This window comes from Cyprinus carpio, chromosome B15 (assembly GCF_018340385.1).
Source record: "Cyprinus carpio isolate SPL01 chromosome B15, ASM1834038v1, whole genome shotgun sequence".
In the NCBI taxonomy this organism is placed as follows: domain Eukaryota; kingdom Metazoa; phylum Chordata; class Actinopteri; order Cypriniformes; family Cyprinidae; genus Cyprinus; species Cyprinus carpio.
This window is the reverse complement of record NC_056611.1, coordinates 27,122,394-27,146,861: the sequence shown is the minus strand read 5'-3', so window position 1 is coordinate 27,146,861 and position 24,468 is coordinate 27,122,394. Positions and strand designations below refer to the sequence as shown.

The window sequence follows — 24,468 nt, the reverse complement described above, 5'->3', positions numbered from 1 at the left end:
CTTCCAATAATTCAGATCCCAGAGCGGTAATGTCCGCATCTGATAAGGTGCAATTGTTCATGAGGAAGCATTACGTAAACACTTATTAAATTATATTTCTACACATTAGACTTAATAAACACTGTTATAATTCACTGAGAAAGAGTTTGAACGCTGAATTCAAGTCATGGCCTGCAGTTTGCTGAATGTTTGAATCCCGTGTTTGTTGTTTCTCCTCAGGGGAAACTCAAAACTTTTCTTGCGGCGAAACAAACAGGAAAAGTGTGGCAGCGTTACGCACTGAGGGAAAGTATTCCCGCAAACACTCAGTAAAGCGCGCCCCACGGGCGTTATTTCCTCGTCCTGACTGGATGAAGGGGGTCCAGCCCTCCTGGGCTTCCTTTCTTTCTCCTTCCATCTCTCAGCAACTCACCAACCCGATCTTTCAGCAGGAGTTTGATGTGTGAACTCTGGGAATCCATCGGCACCCCGCGCGTTATTGTTGCCAGGACACTTTTCTCGCGTCCTCGGGTTTCCGTAAATGTTCAAGGAATGGAAAGTATTCTGGTGGAATTATAAGCTCGGGGTCAAACGGGACACAAGCAGATAAAGTCGAAGGTTCTGGATTCCGCGGCTTGGTTTATATGAACCTGTTCTCCGGGTCTGCGCACGAAACTCCGGGTCCATGTGGCGCTTCTGGATCACGCATCAGCAGACGGTTCGGTTCCAAATCATGTGGCTGCTCCTGTGCTCCCTCATCGCGGCGCTGAGCGGTGAGAATTACGCCACACAGGCCCAGGTGATGTCCTCCAAAGCGCTGAGGGCTTCCAACGCACGCAGCAATGGTAAGTTTGGAAGATACGGTGACCCCAAAAGTAATTTAGGACACTAAAGCGAGCGTCCTCTGAGCTCGCATGCCTTCCCTTTTCGCTGTCGTATTAATCAACTTTTTAGTGCATGTATGAAGTCTGAAGTTCACACAGGTGTTCTAGCTAGCAGGTGTAGAAGTTCATCACATTAGCTATCGACATGCTCTAGTACCAAGCTAACAATATGTAGTCTAAGAACGTTTTGCTAACGTTACCTTTAAGTTATGAACACTTTGTTCCTGAATGTTCTCTCTGAAAAGTCGTGTTTGAAACGTTTTAAAATCTTTTTTTGTTTGTGGAAAAGTCAAATTTTACAAACATCACGGGAATGTTACTTTTATTTGTTCTCTGAACATTTAAAGAATGTTAAATTAACCTTGAACTAAACTGTTGCAGGAAAACATAAACATTCAATGAAGTATTGTTTTAAACATTTTTTTAATGATTAAGAATTTTGTCTGAATGTCTGAACATTCCATTTTATCATCTTGCAGAAAATATAAGAATGTGGCTTTTAAATGTTCTCTGAACGTTCTGCAACAACATTTAAAGAACATTCAACTAAAATGTCTAAGAAAAATGTCATTGTGAACATAACATTTGATCATTTTGCAATCATTATGAGAATGTTTTAGAATGATCAGTGAACATTCAAAAGTAACAAGTAGCAACGTTTAAAGAATGTTAGATGAACATTCAACTAAAATGTTGCAGATAAAACATTCCATGAATGATGTATTGTTTTTAATGATGCTTGTTTAAAACCATTTTTCTTTTTCTTGGTTGTGCAAACATAAAGGGAACGTTCCATTGTATCATTTTGAAAGTATTATGGGACTTTTATGTTACTTTTGAATGTTTTTTGAACATTCTGAAACAATTAGTAACATTTGACAAACGTTGCATAAAGATTTAAACTAAAATGTTTCAGAAAAAAAAAACATTCCACGATAAAGTTACAGACGTTTTTGTGCTAATGTTATGAGAACATTATTAAAGAAAAGCTAATGTTCTGTTAACGTTTGTTCATAACGTTGAGAGAACCTTGACAGAACGTAAAGGAAGTTCTGACAATGCTAGCTGTTTAACCACAAACAAGAACAATGTGTTTTTTTTTTTGCATTGATTGCAATCAACACCAGAACTATTATTTTTTATTTCAAACCATGCAAAACTGTTTGCTGAGTGTTCTGCTTGTAAACAGTGCTTGTGCTGTCCGTGTTTACCATAAATGTCACTTGTTATTTTATTATCTAATGCAGTGACATTTAGACATTTTCTAGTGTCTGCTGAAATACTTTGACAGCAGTTACTTAAAATTCATTGCCAAATACTTCAGACAAGTGCCATTAGTTGAGATCAGAACTTTGCTTTGATATTTTGTGATCTCATGAATGACATTCAGACATTTTGAAGTGCTGCAGATGAATGTTCCTCATGCAGTTTTAGTTGATGTTGTGATCAGCTGAAGCGTGTTATGACAGGTCTACAGCTCTCTGATCGTCTCTGCTCATGTCACGTGCCTGATTTCAACAGCGCTGTTCTTCTCTGCAATCAGTGACTGTGGTAGGAGGATCTTTAACCTGTTCCTGTACTCTTGTAGCTCAAGCAGTAGAGTCTAATGATAGCAACACAAGGTCAGGGATTCGATTCCCAGGGAATGCATAAACTGACGAAAAGCTTGAATGCAGTGTAAACATTGCTTATTAAGATTTGATGGGATGAAAAGCTTGATTTTGTTTTGTGTGTGTGTGTGTGGGGGGGGGTACCTTTGAGGTCATCTCTCTCTCTCTCTCTCTCTCTCTCTCTCTGTGTGTGTGTGTGTGTTTTAGTTCTCCAACAGGTGTCAGACACCTGTAATGAATATTAAAATATTCACTGCAATATTAGGTTTGTTGACTCATAATAACACTATTACTCTTTGGAATATTTGGAGTTTTAAATTTATTTTGGATTTTTTTAAATCCATTTTGAATAAGTTATGGTTCAATTAAATAGTCTTGCAATGCATAATTTGTACTTTTTAATATTTCACTTGTTGACTTTTTAAACGAACCATAAATTATTAAAAATATATTATATGTGGTATCTGAATCATTTTTATTTAAGTAACACTAACACAAGATTAACAACATTCTAGTCACAAATTAGTGATTTTGTTGTGTTTTAAATGTCTACAGGTTTATTTCTATTTTTTTTTTTTTTTTTTTTTTTTTTTGAGAAGTGTTGCTTTGGCAACTAACTAACTAAAGTTTTTTTTTTTATTATTTCCATTAACTATTTTTTATATATTTTTTTTATTTCAAGTAACTTTTTTTTTTGTCAAGTAACCCTGCTCTCAATTAAAAATGACATGCAGTCGGGTTATTTTACCATTGAGTATTTTTCCCCGCATTTTCTGTTTCCATTTGAATTTTAGTTAAACTTTTAATGACTTTGTTGTGTTTTTGACATTTTTACCTTAAAATGACATGCATAATTTTTGCAAGAATAAACAATTTAAACAATTAGGAAATGATGTTTAAATAGTTGTACTTGAAACAATTCACACCATTTGAAGTGTCAGCTACCCTTGTACAGGGGTGTGTGTGTGTGAGAGAGAGAGAGAGAGTGATGTGGCTGTTGTGTTTGAGCATCCATGACAGAACTGTTGAGTTGTGGATGTGTGTGTGTGTGTGTGTGTCTGTGGTAAAACAGCTGAAATATAGTTATTTTAGGACAGTGAGTCACAGGGTGTCCCGGTTTACACCCAGCCATCAGTGATGAGGAATCTGGTATGGGATTCCCCACCATACACACACACACCCACTTCTTGAATTGTGGAAGGAATTATTGTCCCTGTTGCATTGTGTGTGTGTGTGCTTTGTAGGTGGTCTGATTATGTATGAGTAAATAAACAAAAAAGAAAAAAGTCTTTAACTTAGGTGTTTCCATTTAGTCGTGTGTGTGTGGTGGCCTGTTTTCTGTCATTTTTTACATGCAGACAGGAGGATGTGTCTTTACTCAGCATATTTCTGTCTGTATATCACACACAGCTGTCTGCTAGTGCACATTCTTTCATCGTTTTGAACAGAAACCACATCAGGCTCCAGTTATTCACTCTGTGTGTGTGTGTGTGTGTGTGTGTGTGTGTGTGTGTGTGTGTGTGTGTGTGTGTGTGTGTGTGTGTGTGTGTGTGTGTGTGTGTGTGTGTGTGTGTGAGATGGAGGAATCCATGACTGTAAAAGTAGTTATAAACCGTGACAGACAAAATGAGCCCTCAGTCACAGATCTGTGTGTGTGTGTCTCAGGGTGGGCATGTTTCAGCACTGGGTGTATCATCTCCATTAGCTCAGTGTTTCCCTCATGAAATCAGACATCTGTGAGCTGCATGTCTGTATGACGACACACATCTCTTATTCCCTTTATATCTGTGATTTTACAGCATGCAAACTACTTATTCTAGAAACAATGTTGTTGAAAGTACATAAGTTAATTAGGGAAAAATAGATCAAATACTCCAAGCGCTGCAGAATTTGATTGCCTGTCATTCACAATGTTTTGCAAATTCCCATTTTCCCAATATATTCCCAGCTGTCTGCTTCAGCACTTTATTTGACAAGAAAAAAAAAAAGAAAGAAAAGAAAAAACAGTGTTTTGTTGTGAAGAAAAGAATTGTTGTATTTTTCATGTGATTGCATTTTAAAAGCCAGGTTAAACAAAAGTTTAACAAATTCATTTGATTACCACAGTTCTTGATGATAAATTTGTTAAATCTTAAAAAGGCAGAAAACAGAAAAATTCAAAAGAATTTGTAAAAACATAATAAAGATTTCATGGGGCCATATTGTTGTTAAAATTGGTAAATTATTAATTAACTTATTGGCTTACCAATGTTTTTTTTTTGTTTTTTTTTTCGTTTTTTTTTTAAGATAAATTTGTTCTACACTGTAAAACACAGAATCTAAAAAACTAAAACAAAAATACTGCTCATAATCTAATCTAATCTAATCTTATAAATAAAAGTCATTAAATTGGTAAAGGTTTAATTTTTATTATTTTAAATTTTTATTTTTTTACCACAGGTTTTGGCAATATATTTGTATAAAACCATAGTACATAACCTTAAATATAAATAAATAAACATGAAAAAGTTGACTTTGTAAAAAAAAAAAAAAAATTAAATTGCTAAAGTTTTTAGTTCACTGTTTTTAGTGATAAATTATATAAAATAGGAAAAAGAAAATCTAGAAAAATTGAATTTCTGGAAAAAAATATAATGGAATTTGTAAAAAAAAAAAAAAAAATCAATAAATTAAAAAAAAATTGTTCCCTAATATTGTTACAACTGTATTAAATTATTAAAGTTTTGTAAATTCATAGAAATAAAATAAGTTTTTGTTCATATACAGTACAGTACATTAAGAAAAATGTAAACAATTACAACAGAAAACAATTTGGGAAAAATTAAATTTTGGAAAAATAAAACCGTTGTTATTTGTCCAAGTCATATAACAAACCTCTATTGCTGTTTTTAATAAGTCAAACACCAAGCAAACAAAACACAATGTTTTTAAAAGCAAATTACACATCATTAAAAAACAAGAGCTGAATGTGAAGTCGGTATCCAGCATGTGTTAATAAGAGCTGGCTGGAGTGTTGATGGCTTGGCTTTCATAACGCTGCAGTTGAGCACTAATTGATTTACTTTCTTACGAGTGATGCCCTGAGTGTGTGTGTGTGTGTGTGTGTGTGTGTGTGTGTGTGTGTGTGTGTGTTTGTGTGTTTGTGTGAGTGTGTGTGTGTGTGTGTGTGTGTGTGTTTGGCCAACACTATCCTCATATTAAGAATAATCTTGTGTGTGTGTGTGTGTGTGTGTTGCTAACACTCTCCTCATATTAAGAAGAATCTGATCAGGGATAGTACAAAAATAATGAAATGCACACAGAAACGCTTCATTATCTGTGTTGAACATGTTCTGTGCACTGGAGGCTTGTTTCCTGTGAGGTTTTATTTTTGCAGTATTATGTTTGTGCTCTTCAGCATCAACGCCTTGTAAGGAATATAAACAGCCACTTAAACTCTTTCCTTTCCCAGATTCTCCCAGGAACACGGCGGTTTGTGTTTGCTGTAATATAATTAATGCAGAAAACATGCTGCAAAGTGGTTCAAAGTCAATCAATAAGAGCATATTGTATAAGTTAGATTACAGTAGCTCAAACAGTACAGTATTGTTCCAATAGCAAACTCGGTACAATCAAATAGGTTAGTTAAAAAAAAGTAAACAGACTTATGAACAGCAAAATAATTATGTACTTGAAATTAAAGAAAGGTGTTGCATACATTTATTGCATAGCAAAATCAATAATTATTAAAAAAACTTCTCTTCTCTTCTCTTCTCTTCACTTCTCTTCTCTTCTCTTCTCTTCTCTTCTCTTTTTATCTCTTTCCCTCTTTCTTTCTCTTCTCGTCTCTTTCTGTTCTCTTCTCTTCTCTTCTTCTTCACTCTCTCTTCTCTATCTTCTCTTTCTCTTTTTCCTCCCTCATTCTCTCTTCTCTTCTCTCTCTCTCTTTAACCATAAACATTTGAATGCATTATAGTAATGAGAATTTGGGGAAATAAAACAAATAAAAAAAAAAAAATTAAAAAAAAAATAAAAATGAGAATTTGGGGAAATAATGCAAGTAGGAAAAAAAAGATTAATAAATAAATAAATAGGCCTCAGTTTCTTTGCAAAATATATCATTTGAATGAATAAATTATGTACAGACAAGTATATGTATTTGTATGCACCATTATATATTTTATGCAATATCTCAGTTTTGCAGATTTTTTTAGTAATTTTGTTGTTTGTCTCATTTTTAGTAGTTTGTGTATATATATATTTTTATTAATTATGATTTTATACAGTTATTTACAGTTACAATAATTCTGATACATGCAAAAATAATGAGAAATGAGACAACTAAATACTTTTTCAGTTTTAGTTGATTTCTAAAATGTAAAATTCTATTTATTTATGCATTCATTCATTTATTGTATGTATTATTGTATTTAGGATTTTTTAATATTATGTTGTTAAATCATAAAATCTAAAATAATCATATTTAACAGAATTGGCATGGCAGCAGATACAGGAGTCTGTTAATGATGTCATTCAGCTTCTTCACAATAAATCCTGATGGAACTTTTGGTTGCTATGGATACAGGAACAAACGTTCCAATAGAATATTAGCGCACTAATAAACTGAGGCGAGTGTGCTGATATAACGTGTGTTTTGTGTGACTCTAGACGTCCAGAAATAGATTCTGCTTTGGGTTCCAACTGTGTAACAGTTTCAGCATGATCTCTCACTCAAGCACAGAGCAGCACGCGAGGTGAGAGAAACTACAAATAGATGGACACACACACACACACACACACACACGTCCTCAGGGTGGGAGTCTGAGTGTGTCGTGTCTCGATGCTTCTGTAAGTTCAGCTGAAACGGTCTGACAGCGGGGTCACACACACATACACTGATGAGTCATAAAGCTTTATGCTCGTGTTTGACCTCTGACCTCTAGCTGTCAATAGAAACACATGCTTTCTGAACTCCTGTCCTAGGAAATTCTTCATGTCTTCAGATGGATTTATCTGTAGAGGAAATAGAGAGAAAAAGAAAATATATTTTGTGTAATTTTAATGGCCGTTTTGCTTAAGAAAAATATGGTTGGTTTCTTTTTTCTTTCTTTCATGTTTTTTTTTCTTCATATTTTCATTTTTGTTTTATAATTTATATTTTTTGTCTTTATTCTATATTTTTATTACATTTTATATTTTTATTTTATTGTATATGTTTATATTTATTTCTAATTTTGGAATTAAATATGATTTGGGCATGTTTTTATTTTATTGTAATTAGTTAGGTGTGTGCATGTAGGTAGGTAGGTATTTATTTATTTGTTTATTTATTTATTGGTTTTATTTTTAGAATGAAATATGACCTGGGCAAGATGGAAGAATAAAATTGTTGTTCACTCTCGGCATCTAGCTCTGAAAATTGAAATGCAACATAGTTGAAATATTGAGAGAAAGAAACAGACAGAACATGAGACACAAATGAATGTTTTTATGAACTGGTCAAATGTATGATTTACTGTTTAGTTCTTGTTGAGATGTCTGTTGTGTAGTGAAATGAGTCGTGGAACCGCTTCTCATGTTTTTCCTACAACCACGGATAGTTGCTATCGTAGTATTGTTTGAGGTTTTATTTTTATGTACACTAGCAGTCAAAAGTTTTTAACGGTAAGATTTTCAGTGTTTTTAAAGAATTCTCTTCTGCTCATCAAGCCTGCATTTATTTGATCCAAAGTACACCAAAAGCAGTAATATAATTGTGAAATATTTTTACTATTTAAAATAACCTTATTTGAATATATTTTAAAAATATAATTCATTGCTGTAAATTTAATTAATTTTCATCATCATTACTCCAGTCTTCAGTGTCACATGATCTTCAGAAATCATTCTAATATACTGATTTGCTACTCAAAAAACATTTTTTTTTTGATGATGTTAAAAAATTCAGCTTTGAAACCACAGGAATAAATTACATTTTAAAATGCATTCAAATAGAAAATGGTTAGTTTTAATGGTAAAAAATATTTCAAAATGTTAAATTTAGCTGTATTTTGGATCAAATAAATGCAGGCTTGGTGAGCAGAAGAGACTTCTTTAAAAAAAACTTTTGGCTGCTAGTGTAAGTTAGTGTGATATAAAGTATTTCTGATAAACTTGACCCTTAAAGGCAGATTAAAACACAATGAACTGTGACTGATCTCTTTATATGTCAATCAGGGGTGTGTTTCCTAAAAGCAACTATGGTCGCAAGTTCCGTCATTACCAATAGATTTCAATGGAACGAACTACTATAGTTAGCTAACGATGCTTTTGGGAAACGCACCCCAGACGGTCTCTTCCTGTCTAAGTGGGTGGTTCTTGACCAGGATGACCTTAATTGTGAGCCACACACACACACACACACACACACACACACACACACACACAAACACAAACTAACACTTAAACACACCACACACACACACACACACAGAGTCAGGCATTATTTATGATCTCACACATGCGTGCATGTCTAGATTTGTTTTATTTTTCCTCTGCTCTTCAGCGATGGAGAAATATGTCTGTTCAAAACACTTCAACACAGCACACACCTTTTGATGTTGTATAATGAGATCAATCTATTATTTATTCTGACTACAATGAAAGACTCATTTATCACAAACTAAAGTCTTTTGACTAAATTCTTAGGCACAGTTGACAACCACATAATGAATTGCAACAAGCTCAGTAAAAGCAATTCATCCTGGATGGCATATAGCATTATTTTAGTAATATTTGTAAATTATTAATATTTCAAGTGAGCTTGTTTTTTAGGTTTTTTTTATATTACTAATTAGGTTTAATTTAATTTTATTTACATTTAATTTATGTTAGTTTAATCTTAGTTTTTATTTGTTTCTGGTTAGGATTTGTATGGCTTCAATTTAAACTTATTTCAGTTGGTTGTCAATGCAGTTTTCATTTAATTTATGTTTTTCATTGAATGTGTATATATACCTGTATTTTATTAAATTTCACCTTAATTTCAATTAACAGATTTGTTTTTGGATAGTTTTTAGTTAACTGTTATAACACTGAGGAGACAAAACCTAGAGAGATTATAAAATACGTATCATTTAATTAATACCAGAACTAAATGATAAAACAAAATAAATTTAGTTAAAAAGTGACCATATTAAAAATACTTGTAATTCACTTAATACCAGACCTTAATGATAAATCAAAATAAATCAAGTTAAAAACTGACCAGATTACCTGCAGTAATTTGATATACTTGTAATTAATTTAATATCAGAATTTACAAATTAAATGAAGTTAAAAATTAGCCATATTGCTTAATTAAATATTCTTGTAATTCACTTAAGAAAAGAATGTTAAGATAACAAATTAAATTTAATTGAAAATTTACCATATTACCTACAGTAATTAAACGTGCTTGTAGTTGAATCAATACCAGAATTTACTAATTAAATGAAGTTAAAAATTAGCCATATTGCTTAATTAAATATACTTGTAATTCACTTAAGGAAAGAATGTAAAGATAACAAATTAAATGTAATTGAAAATTTACCATATTACCTACAGTAATTAAACGTACTCTACCAGAATTACTAATTAAATGAAGTTAAAATTAAGCCATATTGCTTCATTAAATATACTTGTAATTCACTTAAGAAAAGAATGTAAAGATAACAAATTAAATGTAATTGAAAATTTACCATATTACCTACAGTAATTAAACGTACTTGTAGTTGACTCAATACCAGAATTTACTGATCTAACAAATTAAAAACAAGTTAAATATTGACCATATTACATAAATACACTTGTAATTTAATACCAGACCTAAATTAAATTAAATCAAATAAAAATGATATTTAATTACTTGATTAAATATACTTGTAATGCACTTAAGAATAGAACGTAATGATTAACACATTAAATAGAATTAAAAACGCACCATTTTACCTAATTAAATTTACACTTAATCCAGCTATTAATGATAAAATTAATTAAATCAAGTTAAAAATCGACCTTTTACCTAATTTGTGTGTGCTGTGTATTTTTAACCTTATCAGATTATTGTTAATTGCTATGTAACACGTTTTAAATCATTAATGAGGTTCTCTTTCTGTTGGGTTTTTGTCTTGGATGTGTGTACTGTATTCAGTAGACAGTGAGGCAACCTACTTTCTTCTGTCCTGATGCCTGTCATGAACATTTAATCTGATTTAGATCTTCACAATAACAGACGACAGCTCATATTTTAACACACCAAACTTTAAGAGCTTTTAGAACTGTGTGTGTTTGTGATGAGTGTGTACTATGTACAGTGTATATTTGTTCTTAGAAAGTTGAAGCAAATTGGTGTTAAAGAATTACGGTGTGTGAGAGATTGTGTAAATGAGGCTGTTAAACTCAAAGCTGCTAGACTGTCTGTCAGTATCACACATATAGAAGTGACATAAGCGAGTGGTGTGTGTGTGTGTGTGTGTGAGAGAGAGAGAGAGAGAGAGAGATACAGCGGCCTTATTCCTGTGTGTTTAGTTCATTTAAAAGCTCATTGGTCAGCAAGTTGTCATGGTGATGGATGGTGGCCCTGTTCCTGCAGTATAGCCGTAATCACAAGTGTTTGCTGCATGCATGGATCAGTAATCACTGTGTGTGTGTGTGTGTGTGTGTGTGTGTGTGTGTGTGTGTGTGTGTGTGTGTGTGTGTGTGTGTGTGAGTGCTATGGTGGTCCTGAGTCAAGGAGCTTTTGGAAATGAAAAAATCATCATGGCTGCATCATTTTGACATCATATCGGGTCAATGTCGTCACTTTCGTTTAGCGAACCATGAACTCTTTCGTTTTCTTTACAGCGATCAGGTGTGCTCATTGGTCTGATTTAAAGATTCATGACCTGTCACATTGAATGATCTTTGTTTTTCTGTTGCATAACATCTGCTATTTTTAATAATTTACTTTTGTGGGCTAAAAGCATGTCTGTCTTTTTCTATAGACCTGTCACCATTTCTCCATTTCTGTCTTACTTCTCTCGTGTGTGTGTTGTGTTCTGTCGGAGATTCTGTGGTCCATTTCAGTGAAATCAGTTCAGATATTAAGCTCAAATTCTAATAATGAATTGATTGATGTGCTGAAGAGAATCAGAAGGGATTTCAGGTTAATTCTTTATAATCAGATGTTAATTCGGTTCACTTTTCTGAAGTGAATCAAGTGAATTATGTTCTTTTTCTAAAGAGAATCAGGAGTCAGTTAAGATCACTTCCCAAAAGAATGTGTGTAAACTCACTTCACTTCCTGAACAGGATTCAAAAAGAATTAAGCCAATTTTTTTCTGAAGAGAATCAAAAGTGACTTGTTCTTTTCCTGAAGAGATTTAGAAGTGAATTGTGTTTTTGTTTTTATGGGAGAAAATCAGAAGTGAATTTGGGTAACTTCAAAAAAGCGCATCAGATGTAAATTAGCGTTTTTTTTTTTTTTTTTTTTTTTTTTTTTGTGAACAATAAGAAGTTCATCAAATTCTTATTATAATAAGATTCAGAAGCATGTGAACATATGTAATGTTTCTGAAAAAAATCAAACATAAATTTAGCTCTTTTCCTGAGGTGAATTATAAGTGAACTAATGTTGTTTTCTGGAAGAGAATCAGAAGTGAATCCAGATCATTTCCAAAATAGCATCAGAAGTAAATAATCATCTCTTCCTGAACAGAACTAAGAGTTTTTTTAAGTGAATCCAAAGTGAAATCACTTCTTTTCCTGAAGTGAATCAGAAGTAAATTCAGATAATTTCCCAAAGATCTTCAGAAATAAATAAACATCAGTTCCTAAATAGAGTTAGAAGTCTCTTTTGTTTTGTAAAGAGAATTAGAAGTGAATTTAGTTTACTTTGGATCTGAATAGAATCTGAAGTGACTTGAGTTATTTTGCTAAAAAAAAAAAGAGAGAGAAAAGTGAATTGTGTTAGTTTCCTTAAGGGAATCAAAAAACTAATTCAGATCACTTCACAAAGAGCATCAGATGTAAATTCACTTTACTTCCTAAATGGAACTGGAAGTTAATTAAGTTCTTTAAACGAAGACAGTTTTGAGAGGAATTCATTTGCTGTGGATCTAAAGTGCTTTTAGCTTGTTTCCTCGAGAATTAGAAGTAAACTGGTCTATTTTTCTGAAGAGAATTCAATTTGAGCTGAATTTATGCTGTTCTCTGAACTGAACTGGGATGAACTGAAATGAAACGGATTCTAACCTTTGTATGTGTTGTATTTGTGTATATCTGTGTGTGTGTGTGTGTGTGTGTGTGTGTGTGTGTGTGTGTGTGTGTCTCCAAGAGTAAATGCACTAACCTGTCCAAGTTGTGACCAGTAACAGACAGCAATCACCTCACAGACTTGTACCGGAAGGAAGAGGTCGTAATGGTCAAGGGCGGAGGTCACGTCCAGAGCCCGCGCTTCCCCAGCTCTTACCCCCGCAACCTGCTGTTGTCATGGAAACTGCTCTCGCCGCCACACACGCGCATCCTGCTGGAATTCGATGCTCAGTTTGGACTGGAGGAGGCAGAGAATGGAGTCTGCAGGTGAGGGCGGAGCTTCGGATGGATGAGTTCATGAATAATGAATTGGATCTATGTAAATGTTTTAAGTGGAGGTGGAGAATGGAGTCTGCAGGTGAGGGCGGAGCTTTAGAATGGAGGAGTACATGAATAATGAATTAGATGCGTTTAAACATTTTTGAAGTGAAAGTGGAGAATGGTGTCTGCAGGTGAGGGCCTTGAATAATGAATTAGATCTATGTAAATGTTTTAAGTGGAGGAGAAGAATGGAGTCTGCAGGAGAGGGCGGAGCTTCAGGGTGAGCGAGTTCATGAATAATGAATTAGATCTATGTAAATGTTTTAAGTGGAGGAGGAGAATGGAGTCTGTAGGTGAGGGCGGAGCTTCAGGTTGAGCGAGTTCATGAATAATGAATTAGATCTATGTAAATGTTTTAAGTGGAGGAGGAGAATGGAGTCTGCAGGTGAGGGCGGAGCTTCAGGCTGAGCGAGTTCATGAATAATGAATTAGATCTATGTAAATGTTTTAAGTGAAGGAGAATGGAGTCTGCAGGTGAGGGCGGAGCTTCAGGATGAGCGAGTTCATGAATAATGAATTTGATGTATTTAAGAGTTAAGCTGAGGTGGAAAATGGAGTTTTCAGGTGAGGGCGAAGCTTCAGATAGTTGATTTCATGAGTAATGAATTAGATTTGTTTACAGGTTTTAAGCAGAGAATGGGGTGGAGCTTCGGATGGAAGCGTTTATGAATAATGTATTAGATCTATTTAAACTGTTGAGAAAGTGTCATTTTGACTCTTTGGGTTGGTCTGGTAAAGGTATGGTAAATATTTAACAGTTTAACAGGCATCAAAACCTAAAGCCCTTTACATAGCTATAGATCAGATTAATTCATAGGAACGTTGATCCAGGACCTCCAGGCGCATGTCCTACATGGTTAAATCATGTTGTAACACGTGGGAGAGAATAACAGGTTTGGTTCTCATTCTGCATTTCTGGACTAGAAATAAAGGCCTGAAGAGTTAAAACATGATATGAATATTTAATGAGCAGAAAGCCAATCAGAGCGAGTATCTGAGCGCAGTATGTGTGGAGTCACTCTCGGGTTACGGGTTTGTCCTTGAGGTTAGAGGTTTTACTGTGAATCTGATACTTTATAAAGACCCCCGAGACATCGAGACTAAAAATAACGCAGGAAAAACACAGATGAGAGATGAGGTGAATTTATAGGATGAGAAAAAGGCAAGGCGTGAAACAAGGACAGAAAAGAAACTTAATGTTTTATATTTTTCTGTGTAGATGTACACTGTAGATAAAAGCATGACATCACATCACGTTACCAATTACTGCATTGGTTTTATATATTACTATATGTACCCAGTGCCAGCACTGTTATTATAAACTAAAACTATAAATCATCCTTGTTAATTTATATGAAGCTGAAATAATAGAAAATATAAATAGAATTAGATGAAGAACTTTAATTAGAATGAATTAGAAATGTTGCATTGGCAACAAACTAAGCAATAAAAATAATAACCTAATAAAACTTACAAAACCGCACAACACAACTGCTAAAACTTAAATTAAAATTAAAACCGAACTGAAAATATGAAAATAAGCTAATTCACAATACTAATAGATATTATTATAGCATATAAAGAATACTAAAATAACATACAAAACTGCAGATATTATAATCATATTAATTTTTATTCTATTTAAATGTATTTGAGGAACAGAAACGAAGCATTTTTGAAGTGGCCCTGCAGATCTGTGCAGGGGATGTACTGACAGGTTTGTATGTTGCAGGTATGATTATGTGGAAGTGGAGGATATTTCTGAAACCAGCACCATCATCTGGGGCCGCTGGTGCGGACAAAGAGCTCCGTCACGGATCACATCCAAAACAAACCTCATCAAGATCACCTTCAAATCAGATGATTACTTTGTGGCAAAACCAGGATTCAAAATCTGCTATTCACTGCTGGTGAGTTTCACTGCTGTTTGCATTATGGCAGATTATTTTTGAAAGAAATTAATACTTTTGTTTAGCAAGGATGCATTAAATTGATCAACAGTGTCAGAAAATGCATGTATAACCTTACAAAAGATTTCTATTTCAGATAAATGCTATCCTTTTGAACTTTCCTATTCATCAAAGAATCCTGAAAAATGAAATGCATCACAATTTCCACAAAAATATTCATCAGCACAACTGTTTTCAACATTGATAATAATCAGAAAGTTTATTGAGCAGCAAATCAGCATATTATAATAATTTCTGAAGATCATGCGGCACTGAAGACTGGAAAAATCAGATTTGATCACAGAAATATATTACATTTTACAATATATTCACATAGAAAAGTTATATGACATTATAATAATATTTCACAATATTACTGTTGTAGTTTTGATTACATAAATGCTGTCTTGGGGAGCAGAAGAGAACAAATCTTAACCACTACAGAAATATAAAATATTACACACACACACAAAAAAACCATGATGTAAAATGAATAGTTGGTCTATAACAAGATCTGTCTTTTTCATATCAGGTTTATTTACTGAAGCTGTTGTGCACACACTTACAAGCGGATTCTATTGAACGGAGGAATGATAGCAGATGATGTGAGAAATATTTTACAACATTTATTGGGACTAAAGCCATCCTGCTTTATGACTAACTGCTCATGGCTTTCTTTCTCCACACAGGCCAAAATGGCGATAATCTGGTGCTAGCTGCTAGCATTAATATGCAATATGTTTTCTATGAGTGTAAAACTGTAAATTGGTGCATTTCCTTCAGAGCTTTGGGACACAGAATGAAAACAGACACCGGCACTGAAGATAAATGTGATGAAACTTCATTTTAAGAATTTTAACTGAAAAACCCCAATGTTGAGGGGATGTGGATGGTTTCCAAGGTGTTGCTATGCAGTTGCTAGGGTGTTCCGGGTGGTTACCAGGTGGCTACTTCTTAAAGTAACAGCTTCTTACCTGAAATGCTTTTTTACCTTAGATGAACTTACAAAAGTTTGGCTTAATTTAGACGTTTGTTTCTGAGCCAGAATAAGACAGACAAAGAGAGGTGTGAGCGACAGTACAAGAAAGTGTGAGAGCGTGAGACTGAAGTGAACGTGTTACCGCGGTAAAAACACTGATGTAATGCAGAAAGGTCTTAATTGAGTTGTCTGAGTTTAGTTCTGTCATTATCGCATATACATGGAGAAGCTCTATAATGAGAAATGTCTTTAAATCAAAAAAATCTAAAGAATAGTTCACCCAAAAATGAAAATGTGCTAAAAAATGTGCTCACCCTCAGGACATCAAAGATGTAGATGAGTTTGTTTCATTTTTAGCACATTTATATTTTTGAGTGTACTGCCCCTTTAAGGCTGTTGGTGTCTGCTAATGGCACAAACAGATGTGGAGAGTTTCTCTTCAGGAGGATGATGTGTTTGTTTCATAGTCCTTCTGTAAGCGTTGTTTCATGTTCTTGTAAAACGGGGATGTTTGTTCACCTTTTCATTTGGGATTAGTGAATGTTTGTAGATCATAACTGTGCCTTTTTGTTCAAGGTCTTTAACTATAATTAGAGAATTTTCCTTGAATGTTTTTGAGATTTGCATCTTTGTCATAAACTAATGATGCATGAGGAGTTTCAGTTTATATTTGTTCGTTTGTATTCTGCAGAAGGCATGTTGACCTAAATTAGAATAATTTTAGCCATGAAATGAATTCGATATTCATGTCCTTTGGAGAAAATCCATATTTCTCAAATCAACTTCACAGATATCATTCTGCTGTTTTAAAGTGCTATTTAACTAACCTGAAGTTCATGCAAAGTTAAATATTTAACTTAATTGATGCATTGAATAATGCATTAAGATATTTCTAAATGTGAGACGTTGAATTTTATGTGGTTTATTGTAGAGAAATTATGGTTACACTTTATTTTAAGCTGTCGTTGTTACAGTGTATTTATACATTTAAGTACTGAGTAATATTAAGTAACTACATGTACTTACTACTGTATATGGATAGGGTTTGGCTTATGGTTACTTGCATGTAATTATGCATAATTAAGTGTTGTTATAATAGTAAGTACATGTAACGTGTAACAAGGACACCTTTAAAATAAAGTGTTACCAAAATGATATGTGATTATAAATTGCATGTAAATTAGTGTAACAGGTTTTGTGGTTGGTAACATTGTTGTCTGTAGTCTCTTACTAAGGCTGCATTTATTTGATCGAAAATACAGTAATATTGTGAAATATAATTACAATTTAAAGTAACTTTTTATCTCAATAATAGCCTTTCCGTGCATTTTCTGCTATTATATATATATTTTTCTCCACCTCCTTAGCCATGGTTATGTCAGCAGAATCTTAAGTAGTTTCAGAGGTAGAGCATGTTGTTATATTTTGATGAAAGATTATTTTTCTTTCAAAACAACATGCACTGATGAATCCTGCACCGTAAGACCAGGAACATGTATAGAAGGTAACTGAGTCACATGGTTGACCTGCAGCTGCTGGACTTCAGGTTCAGCAGTTTATTCGGTCTGATCCGTCATGTGTTATTCCCTGAATCTGCGGTATTCCTGACATTTCCACATTCCCGCTCTGCTCCGGACGTCTCTGTTGGACATGAGCTGTGTGTGTGTGTGTGTGTGTGTGTGTGTGTGTGTGTGTGTGTGTGTCTTATCAGAGGCCATAGAGACGTGATCTCTGATGGGAAACATCATCATAACAGACCGCCCGCGACCTCTGACCTCCTTCTATTGTTTGCATTGCCGCAGGAGCAGATTTATGTAAGGAGAGTGGCAGCACAGGGAAGTGTATTTTCACAGCATATGGAGGTTTTAAAGTAAACTGCAGGGAAAAACAGAACATGTCAGTCTTCATGGTTTTGCATTTACATTTCTTAATTTCTATTAAGTTTTATTTTCAGCAACGGTTTCATAAATTGCTTTGTAGTTTTTTTATTTTGTGGGTTTATTTTTTTTTTTTTTTATATATTGAGGTTTTAGTATTAGAATTTTAGTTAAAGGTGTCTTTCTTAATACTTGTAGTTTTAGTTTCGACAAATATACAATACTTAGTTTCTTTTTCTTACAATTATTTTCATTCAAATTACAGTTTTTTTTTTGTTTTTTTTTTTAGTTTATTATTTTTGTTTATTTTGTGTTATTTTATGTCAGCTTTGAAAATGTTGAAAATCATGGAATTTAAGTAAACTGCAGGATAAAATTGAGAAGTCAGTCTTCAGACCAATACTTTTGCACTTACAAAATAAATTTTTGTTTTATTGTTGTTGTTTTTTTGGTCTTTGAATGTTTTTTATAAATAATTGTTACATTTATTGTCATTCTTTCCATGTTAAAATACTTTGAAACAAATGTTTCACCTTTGGACAGCTATACTTGTAGTTTTTTAATTTTAGTTTCAACCACAGTTTTTAGTTTTTTTTTTTTTTTTTTTTTTAATTTAGCATTATTTTATTTCAGCTTTCAAAAATGTCTAAAAATGTGTTCATTGCATATGGATGTTTTGAAGTATGATAAAACAATTTGGTTTTAGTTAATTTCAGCAAAAGTTTATTGAATTTGAGTTTAATTTTTATTCTTAATTGTTTTTATGGACATTTTAAGTTTCCTTTTTAGTTTGTTTTTCAGTCTCTCAAAGTTTAAATACTTGCAGTTTTAGTATAGATTATAAACTATACTTTTAGTTTATTTCATTTTAATATGGTTTTCAACTGCAAGTTTTAATGGATAGCTATTAATTCAGCATATGCAGGTTTTTAAAGTATTTTCATATTTTATTAAGTATTAGTTTCATTCATGTTGTCTTTTTTATATACTTTCAGTATCAACTACCTTAATAGTTTTTTAACCCGTTTACAGGTGTTTTAATTTTTTAATTTTTAATTTTTTTTTTATTTTACAAAAATGTTTTTATACCAATGATAGTTGCAATATACAATAAGAAATGCTGCTCTGAACACACTGTCTATATTCTATCCATCTCTCTTTCCTCATTATTGCTGTATAACTGTGGAGGAGGATTGATGGTCTTGTTAATTCGGGTCTCCTGATGGTTGTGTAATGCTCCCCTGTCGTTTATGGCCAGTTTTAAATGCCAGCGCTGTGATGTCTGTAGCTCCGCCTCCTCGGCCGGTGACATCATGAGTGATGGTTCTCATCTGAGTGATGGTGTTTGTGTTGCTGATTGCTGCTGCGTGTCAGGAGTGTTTCCAGTCAGGATTTATCAGCGCAGTTAATGACTCTCCCAGATTTCCCTCGCCGCTGATGTAGAATACGTAAATGATAACAAAAGTTTGAAGTCTCTGTCTGTTTTTCAGGACAGCTCACCTCTCGCATCTCTGACCAACTGGGAAGCAGTTACAGAGATGTCAGTAAGTATTAGACACTTCTAGATGATGAAACATGGTTCTTTTTAATTGAATTTCTGTGTTGGAGAAGCTGTTTTGATATTGTTTCTTCAGTAAATCCCAAATGGAGACATTCAGCAGAATGTTCCAGTAATACAGAGCAGATGTGTTGCAGGAAAGTGGGATTTTACAGTCTGTGTCTCTGTAGGATTTCAGGGAGGTTTCTGGGACGGACACACCACTGTCTGCGGTCGCGCTAGACAACGACATCGCCAGCGTCAGCACGGTGGAGGAGCTCCTGAAACACATGAACCCCTTCACCTGGCAGGAAGACCTGGAGCAGCTCTACACACACACACACTACTACAGACCACGAGCTTTCCACAGCGACCGCAAACACAAGCGTGAGTCACACACACACACACACACACACACACACACACACACACACACACACACTACTACAGACCACAAGCTGTCCACACCAACCGCAAACACAAGCGTGAGTCTCACACACACACACACACACACACACACACACACACACACACACACACACACTCACACAAGCTCAGAGACATTCACCGTTATCCATTCACTGTTAGTTTTTATGAGGCAGACGGAGGTGATTTCCTCCCGTCTCTTCATTTATACCTCCCTTCCGCTCTGTCCATCCAGAACAGATTGTGATTATGTGAGTCATAAGTGAGAGAAAAAAAAATCCAAAACAACACACTGGAATGTTCTTCACAAAGTACAAACACACACACATGCACTGATCTCGTGGCCCTGATGAAGTTGAAACATTGTGTGTTTAATGACTTTGCCGGTGGAGAGTGTGTTTGTTAGGGTTGATATGTCTGCTGGGGTCAGGATGTAGTTTGACGGTGTCTATGGTTGTAGTAAACCCCGTCCGTCTCGCTCTTTCCCTCTCAGTTGATCTCGACCGTCTCTATGACGACGTGAAGCAGTACAGCTGCACTCCGCGCAATTTCTCGGTCAATCTCCGCGAGGAGCTGAAGGCGACCAACGCCGTGTTTTTCCCACGATGCCTCCTGGTGCAGCGCTGCGGGGGAAACTGCGGCTGCGGCACAGACAACTGGAACTCCTGCAGCTGCAGCGCCGGAAAAACCGTCAAGAAACTACACGAGGTATCCCACAATGCGCTTTAATGAATTACTGTTTTCAAACAGGTTTCCAAACACTCCCTCTATCTGCCATTGGTCAGTCAGACAGATAGCCCCGCCCCCAGCATGAAATGTTGAAGTTTTGAGCGTGTGTGTGTGTTCATACTGGTATGTGCAGCTTCTTATGTGTTTGTCAGGAGCGTTTCTTCTTCCTGTGGAGTTTGAGCGAGTGAAGTGTGTTCCTCTCTCTGCTTATCAGCTCCAAACACACACACATGCTGTATTTTGTGTGCTGAAACTCCAGTGTATCTCTCCATCCATTCGATTTCCATTATCCTATAGCTCACACACACACACACACACACACACACACACACACACACAGACTTCACTGCCTTCACTTGTTTCTCCGTCTGCTGCTGTTTTCCTCTGATCAGTTGTGACCAGTGTGACAGTGTTGTTCTGTGTGAGATTATCAGCCAATGACACACGAAATCCATCGAGACACACACACACTCACACACACACACACACACACACACACACACACACACACACACTCACACACTCACACACTCACACACACACACACTCACACACACACAGCTGTAAAGTGTGCTGTCTGTCTCTTTTTCTTTCCCGTTTTTTTTTAATGTCCTGAAATAATAAAACACATGCACACCCCCCTCAGGGTTAATTAATAGGACAATGCAGGACAATATAGTAATTCTCGCTCTCTTTTCATTTTCTTTGGTTTTTATTGTGAATTTTGATTAGCTTTTTTTTTGTTCACTTTTTTATTATCATCAGTGTAGGTTGGTTATTTATTTATTTATTTAGTGTTTTCAGACTGTCAAGGTTGATATATGATATGACATTTGATATAATTCAAATGTTTAACAGGGTTAAATTTTAAACATTTAAAGTATTTTTAATAACAATGTTTTCAATTATTACTTTATGATAACTAATGTAGTTAATAATGTTAACAAATGGAACCTTTTTGTTAAGTGTTACAGATATATGAATTTTTAACTAGAAAATATTATTATATTATAATACTGTATTATATATTATTATTATTATATTTAATTTAATTTATTTGTGGTAGTTTATGCCACAAAATAATGTTGAATTAAATTTCCCATGTTGTTATTATTTTTTACAGTGGCTGATGCATGTATGTTTGAAGAGTATTGCATTTTAATGAATTTATACTTATTTTATATAAAAAATATACTTTTAATTATATATATATATATATATATATATATATATAGAGAGAGAGAGAGAGAGAGAGAGAGAGAGAGAGAGAGAGAGAGAGATGTATTAAATATATGTTTATATAAATTAACAACAAAACTCTGATCATATGAAAAGATGCACACTCCTCAATAGTCATTAATTAACATTTAAGATGATATGGTAATGTCTATAAGATATTTTTAACAGATTAGTGAGTTCTTGAGTTTTTCTGTGTTTGTTGTCCTGTGACTCCAGTGAGATCAAGTCTGTGCTCCGTTTACTGTGTTTTTATTATTTTGTGCTGGTCACATGACTCATAATAACTCATATAAAACATTATTTCAGTTGCTGTAGCTTCAGTAGCGGTGCAGGAACAATGAATGTTTTGAACAGTTTGTTGACTAAGTGAAATCCTGAATAACATCTGCAGCTGTGCGCATTCATCTACATTCTGCTTTAACTTCACAACATGTTAACACCATTAACTGAAGACACACAAACTTGAAAACATTTCAACCTGAACCCTGTCTGACACAATCTTGTGTTAATAATCGGAGTGAGGCCTCATTTGATGTCTGATGCATTCTGGGAGATGTAGTTGCATATAAAGAGACGTGACATCAGCGTGACCCGGTCAGCTGCAGTGTGATTGACAGCTGTCACAGAGCTGTCACTGTGCTGCTGTTGTGTAGAATAATACTGTTACCACGGCAACATCCGCTAAATGTGATTGGCTGCGGCTGTCAGTGCTGACTAATGTGAGACAAGCGCACACACACACACACAGATATATGAGCTTCGGTACAGAACATACGACACATGTAGAGGTCAAGGGTCAAGGACGGATATCGATCGTTAAATCAATGAAGACAAATCTACTTTGTCGTGCCGTGATCAAACAAAGAAATATCCCTGCGGCTCCAGACGCACCTGCAGCTTTGGCTTTGGTTATTTTGATAAGGAATAAATATTGTTGTAAACTGTTACAGTTATTCTAACGGAATGTTCCGGGTTTAATTCTACAAACAGCATCTGCTGCTTTATATCCATTAACACAGAAAATCATTTAGACTTACTCTGCAGTTTATTTTTCGAATGAAAACAGTTAAAAAAATTTGTTTTATAATGTTTGCTGCTATTTTTGTTTATTGTATACATTTAATTTTTTTATTACTGTTGATATAACTTGCAATCGCACCCAGAGCCTTACTTTTAAGTTTCAAGGTTATTTCTTTTATTTCTTGATCTTTATAATTTTTTCTTAATTTTATTTCTCCGTATGTTATTTAATTTTTAAAAGTTAACGTACAATTTTAATTGTTATAGTTAAAGAACCATATTTGCTGAATTGAACTTTTTACATTTATTTGCAAAATATTTACAAATTTAGGTGAATTTGATTGGGTTTAATTCTCAAAGAACAAAATTTGCTAAATTAGATTTTTTGTTGTTATATTTAAAAAACGTACAGAATTGTACAGAAATGTATTTGATTTATTGAAGTTTAGTTATAAACAATTTTTATTTTATTTTACATTTAGTCTGTAAAGAACAACATTGGCTGAACTTAATTTTATTTTTAGTTAACTTGAGTAAAATTTAGCTGAATATGATTTTTACATTTAGTTTTAAAAGCAACAATTTTTTTTTGAAGTTATTTGATTTTTATGTTTAACTGTTAAAGAACAAAACTTGCTTATTTTGTTTTCATTATACAGTAGTTAAGGAACGAAATATGCCGATTTTTATTTTGACATTTAACTGTTAAATAACAAAACTTGCCTTTTGAATTTTATATTTATTTGTTATAGTTAAGCAAAAAAAATCCTGACTTTAATTTTATTATTTTTTTTAAACATTTAGTTATAGTTACAAGTTTTTGAATTTATTTGGTTACAAATGCTAAATTTATTTGACTCTTGCATTTAGTTGTTGTAGTTAATAGCTAAATTTACAAAATTTCTCTTTTAATATTTCGTGTGTGTGTTGTCAGGTGCTGAAGTTTTCTCCAGGTCCGAGTTTCTACAGGAAGAAAACACGAGCTCAGTGGGTTCTGGAGGAGATTCACCTGCAGCATCATGAGAGATGTGACTGTGTGTGTCAGTCCAGACCGCCGCGATGAACACACACACACACACACACACTGTACGCCATTCAGATGTATAGCTACAGGTCATGCGTCCACCTAAACAAAAACCCTATTACTAACACAACAAACACACACACACACACACACACACACACACTCGTCTTCAGTTTTCTGTTCAGTGTTGGGAGACTCTGATATAATGTAGCTTCTCTGTTTCAGTTTTATTATTATGGTTTATATGTTATTGTGTCCAGAAAAGTCACATGGAACTCACCAATGGAATGTAAATTAATATTAATGAGGCTTTTGCTCTCTGAGACCAATCAGAAGCCAGAGCTCCCTGAAGGGGCGGATCCCTCACAATCTGATCCAAGCCAGTGTTATTTATTAAAAGAACTGTCTTTTTATATCTGTGATCATGCTGTTGTATGTGGCTTTTTTTTCTCTTTCTTCTCGAGTGACTCTTATAAAAACACCCCAAAATGAAAAGAAAGAAACATTGTTTAAATTAGATAAAAAGCCTGCTTTTAGGTATGACTTTTTTTGTTTTTTGAATGCATTAATTTATGACAAATAAACTCATTTAACCACTATAGAA

The 24,468-nt window shown here is 34.1% G+C and overlaps 1 protein-coding gene across 2 annotated transcripts; it reads left to right on the top strand.

The window, feature by feature from the left end:
- On the top strand, positions 1–24,468 carry LOC122139891 (platelet-derived growth factor D-like). 2 transcript variants are annotated; one of them, XM_042740117.1, is made up of 7 exons: positions 1–824; positions 12,820–13,030; positions 14,817–14,994; positions 19,380–19,433; positions 19,618–19,813; positions 20,346–20,560; positions 23,775–24,468. In XM_042740117.1, exons 1-7 carry the CDS (start codon positions 665–667, stop codon positions 23,901–23,903), a joined length of 1,143 nt encoding a protein of 380 aa, XP_042596051.1. In that variant the 5' UTR covers positions 1–664; the 3' UTR covers positions 23,904–24,468. The 2 variants fall into 2 exon arrangements, with proteins under 2 accessions (XP_042596051.1, XP_042596053.1); XM_042740119.1 differs by having other exon boundaries at positions 13–824; positions 12,844–13,030.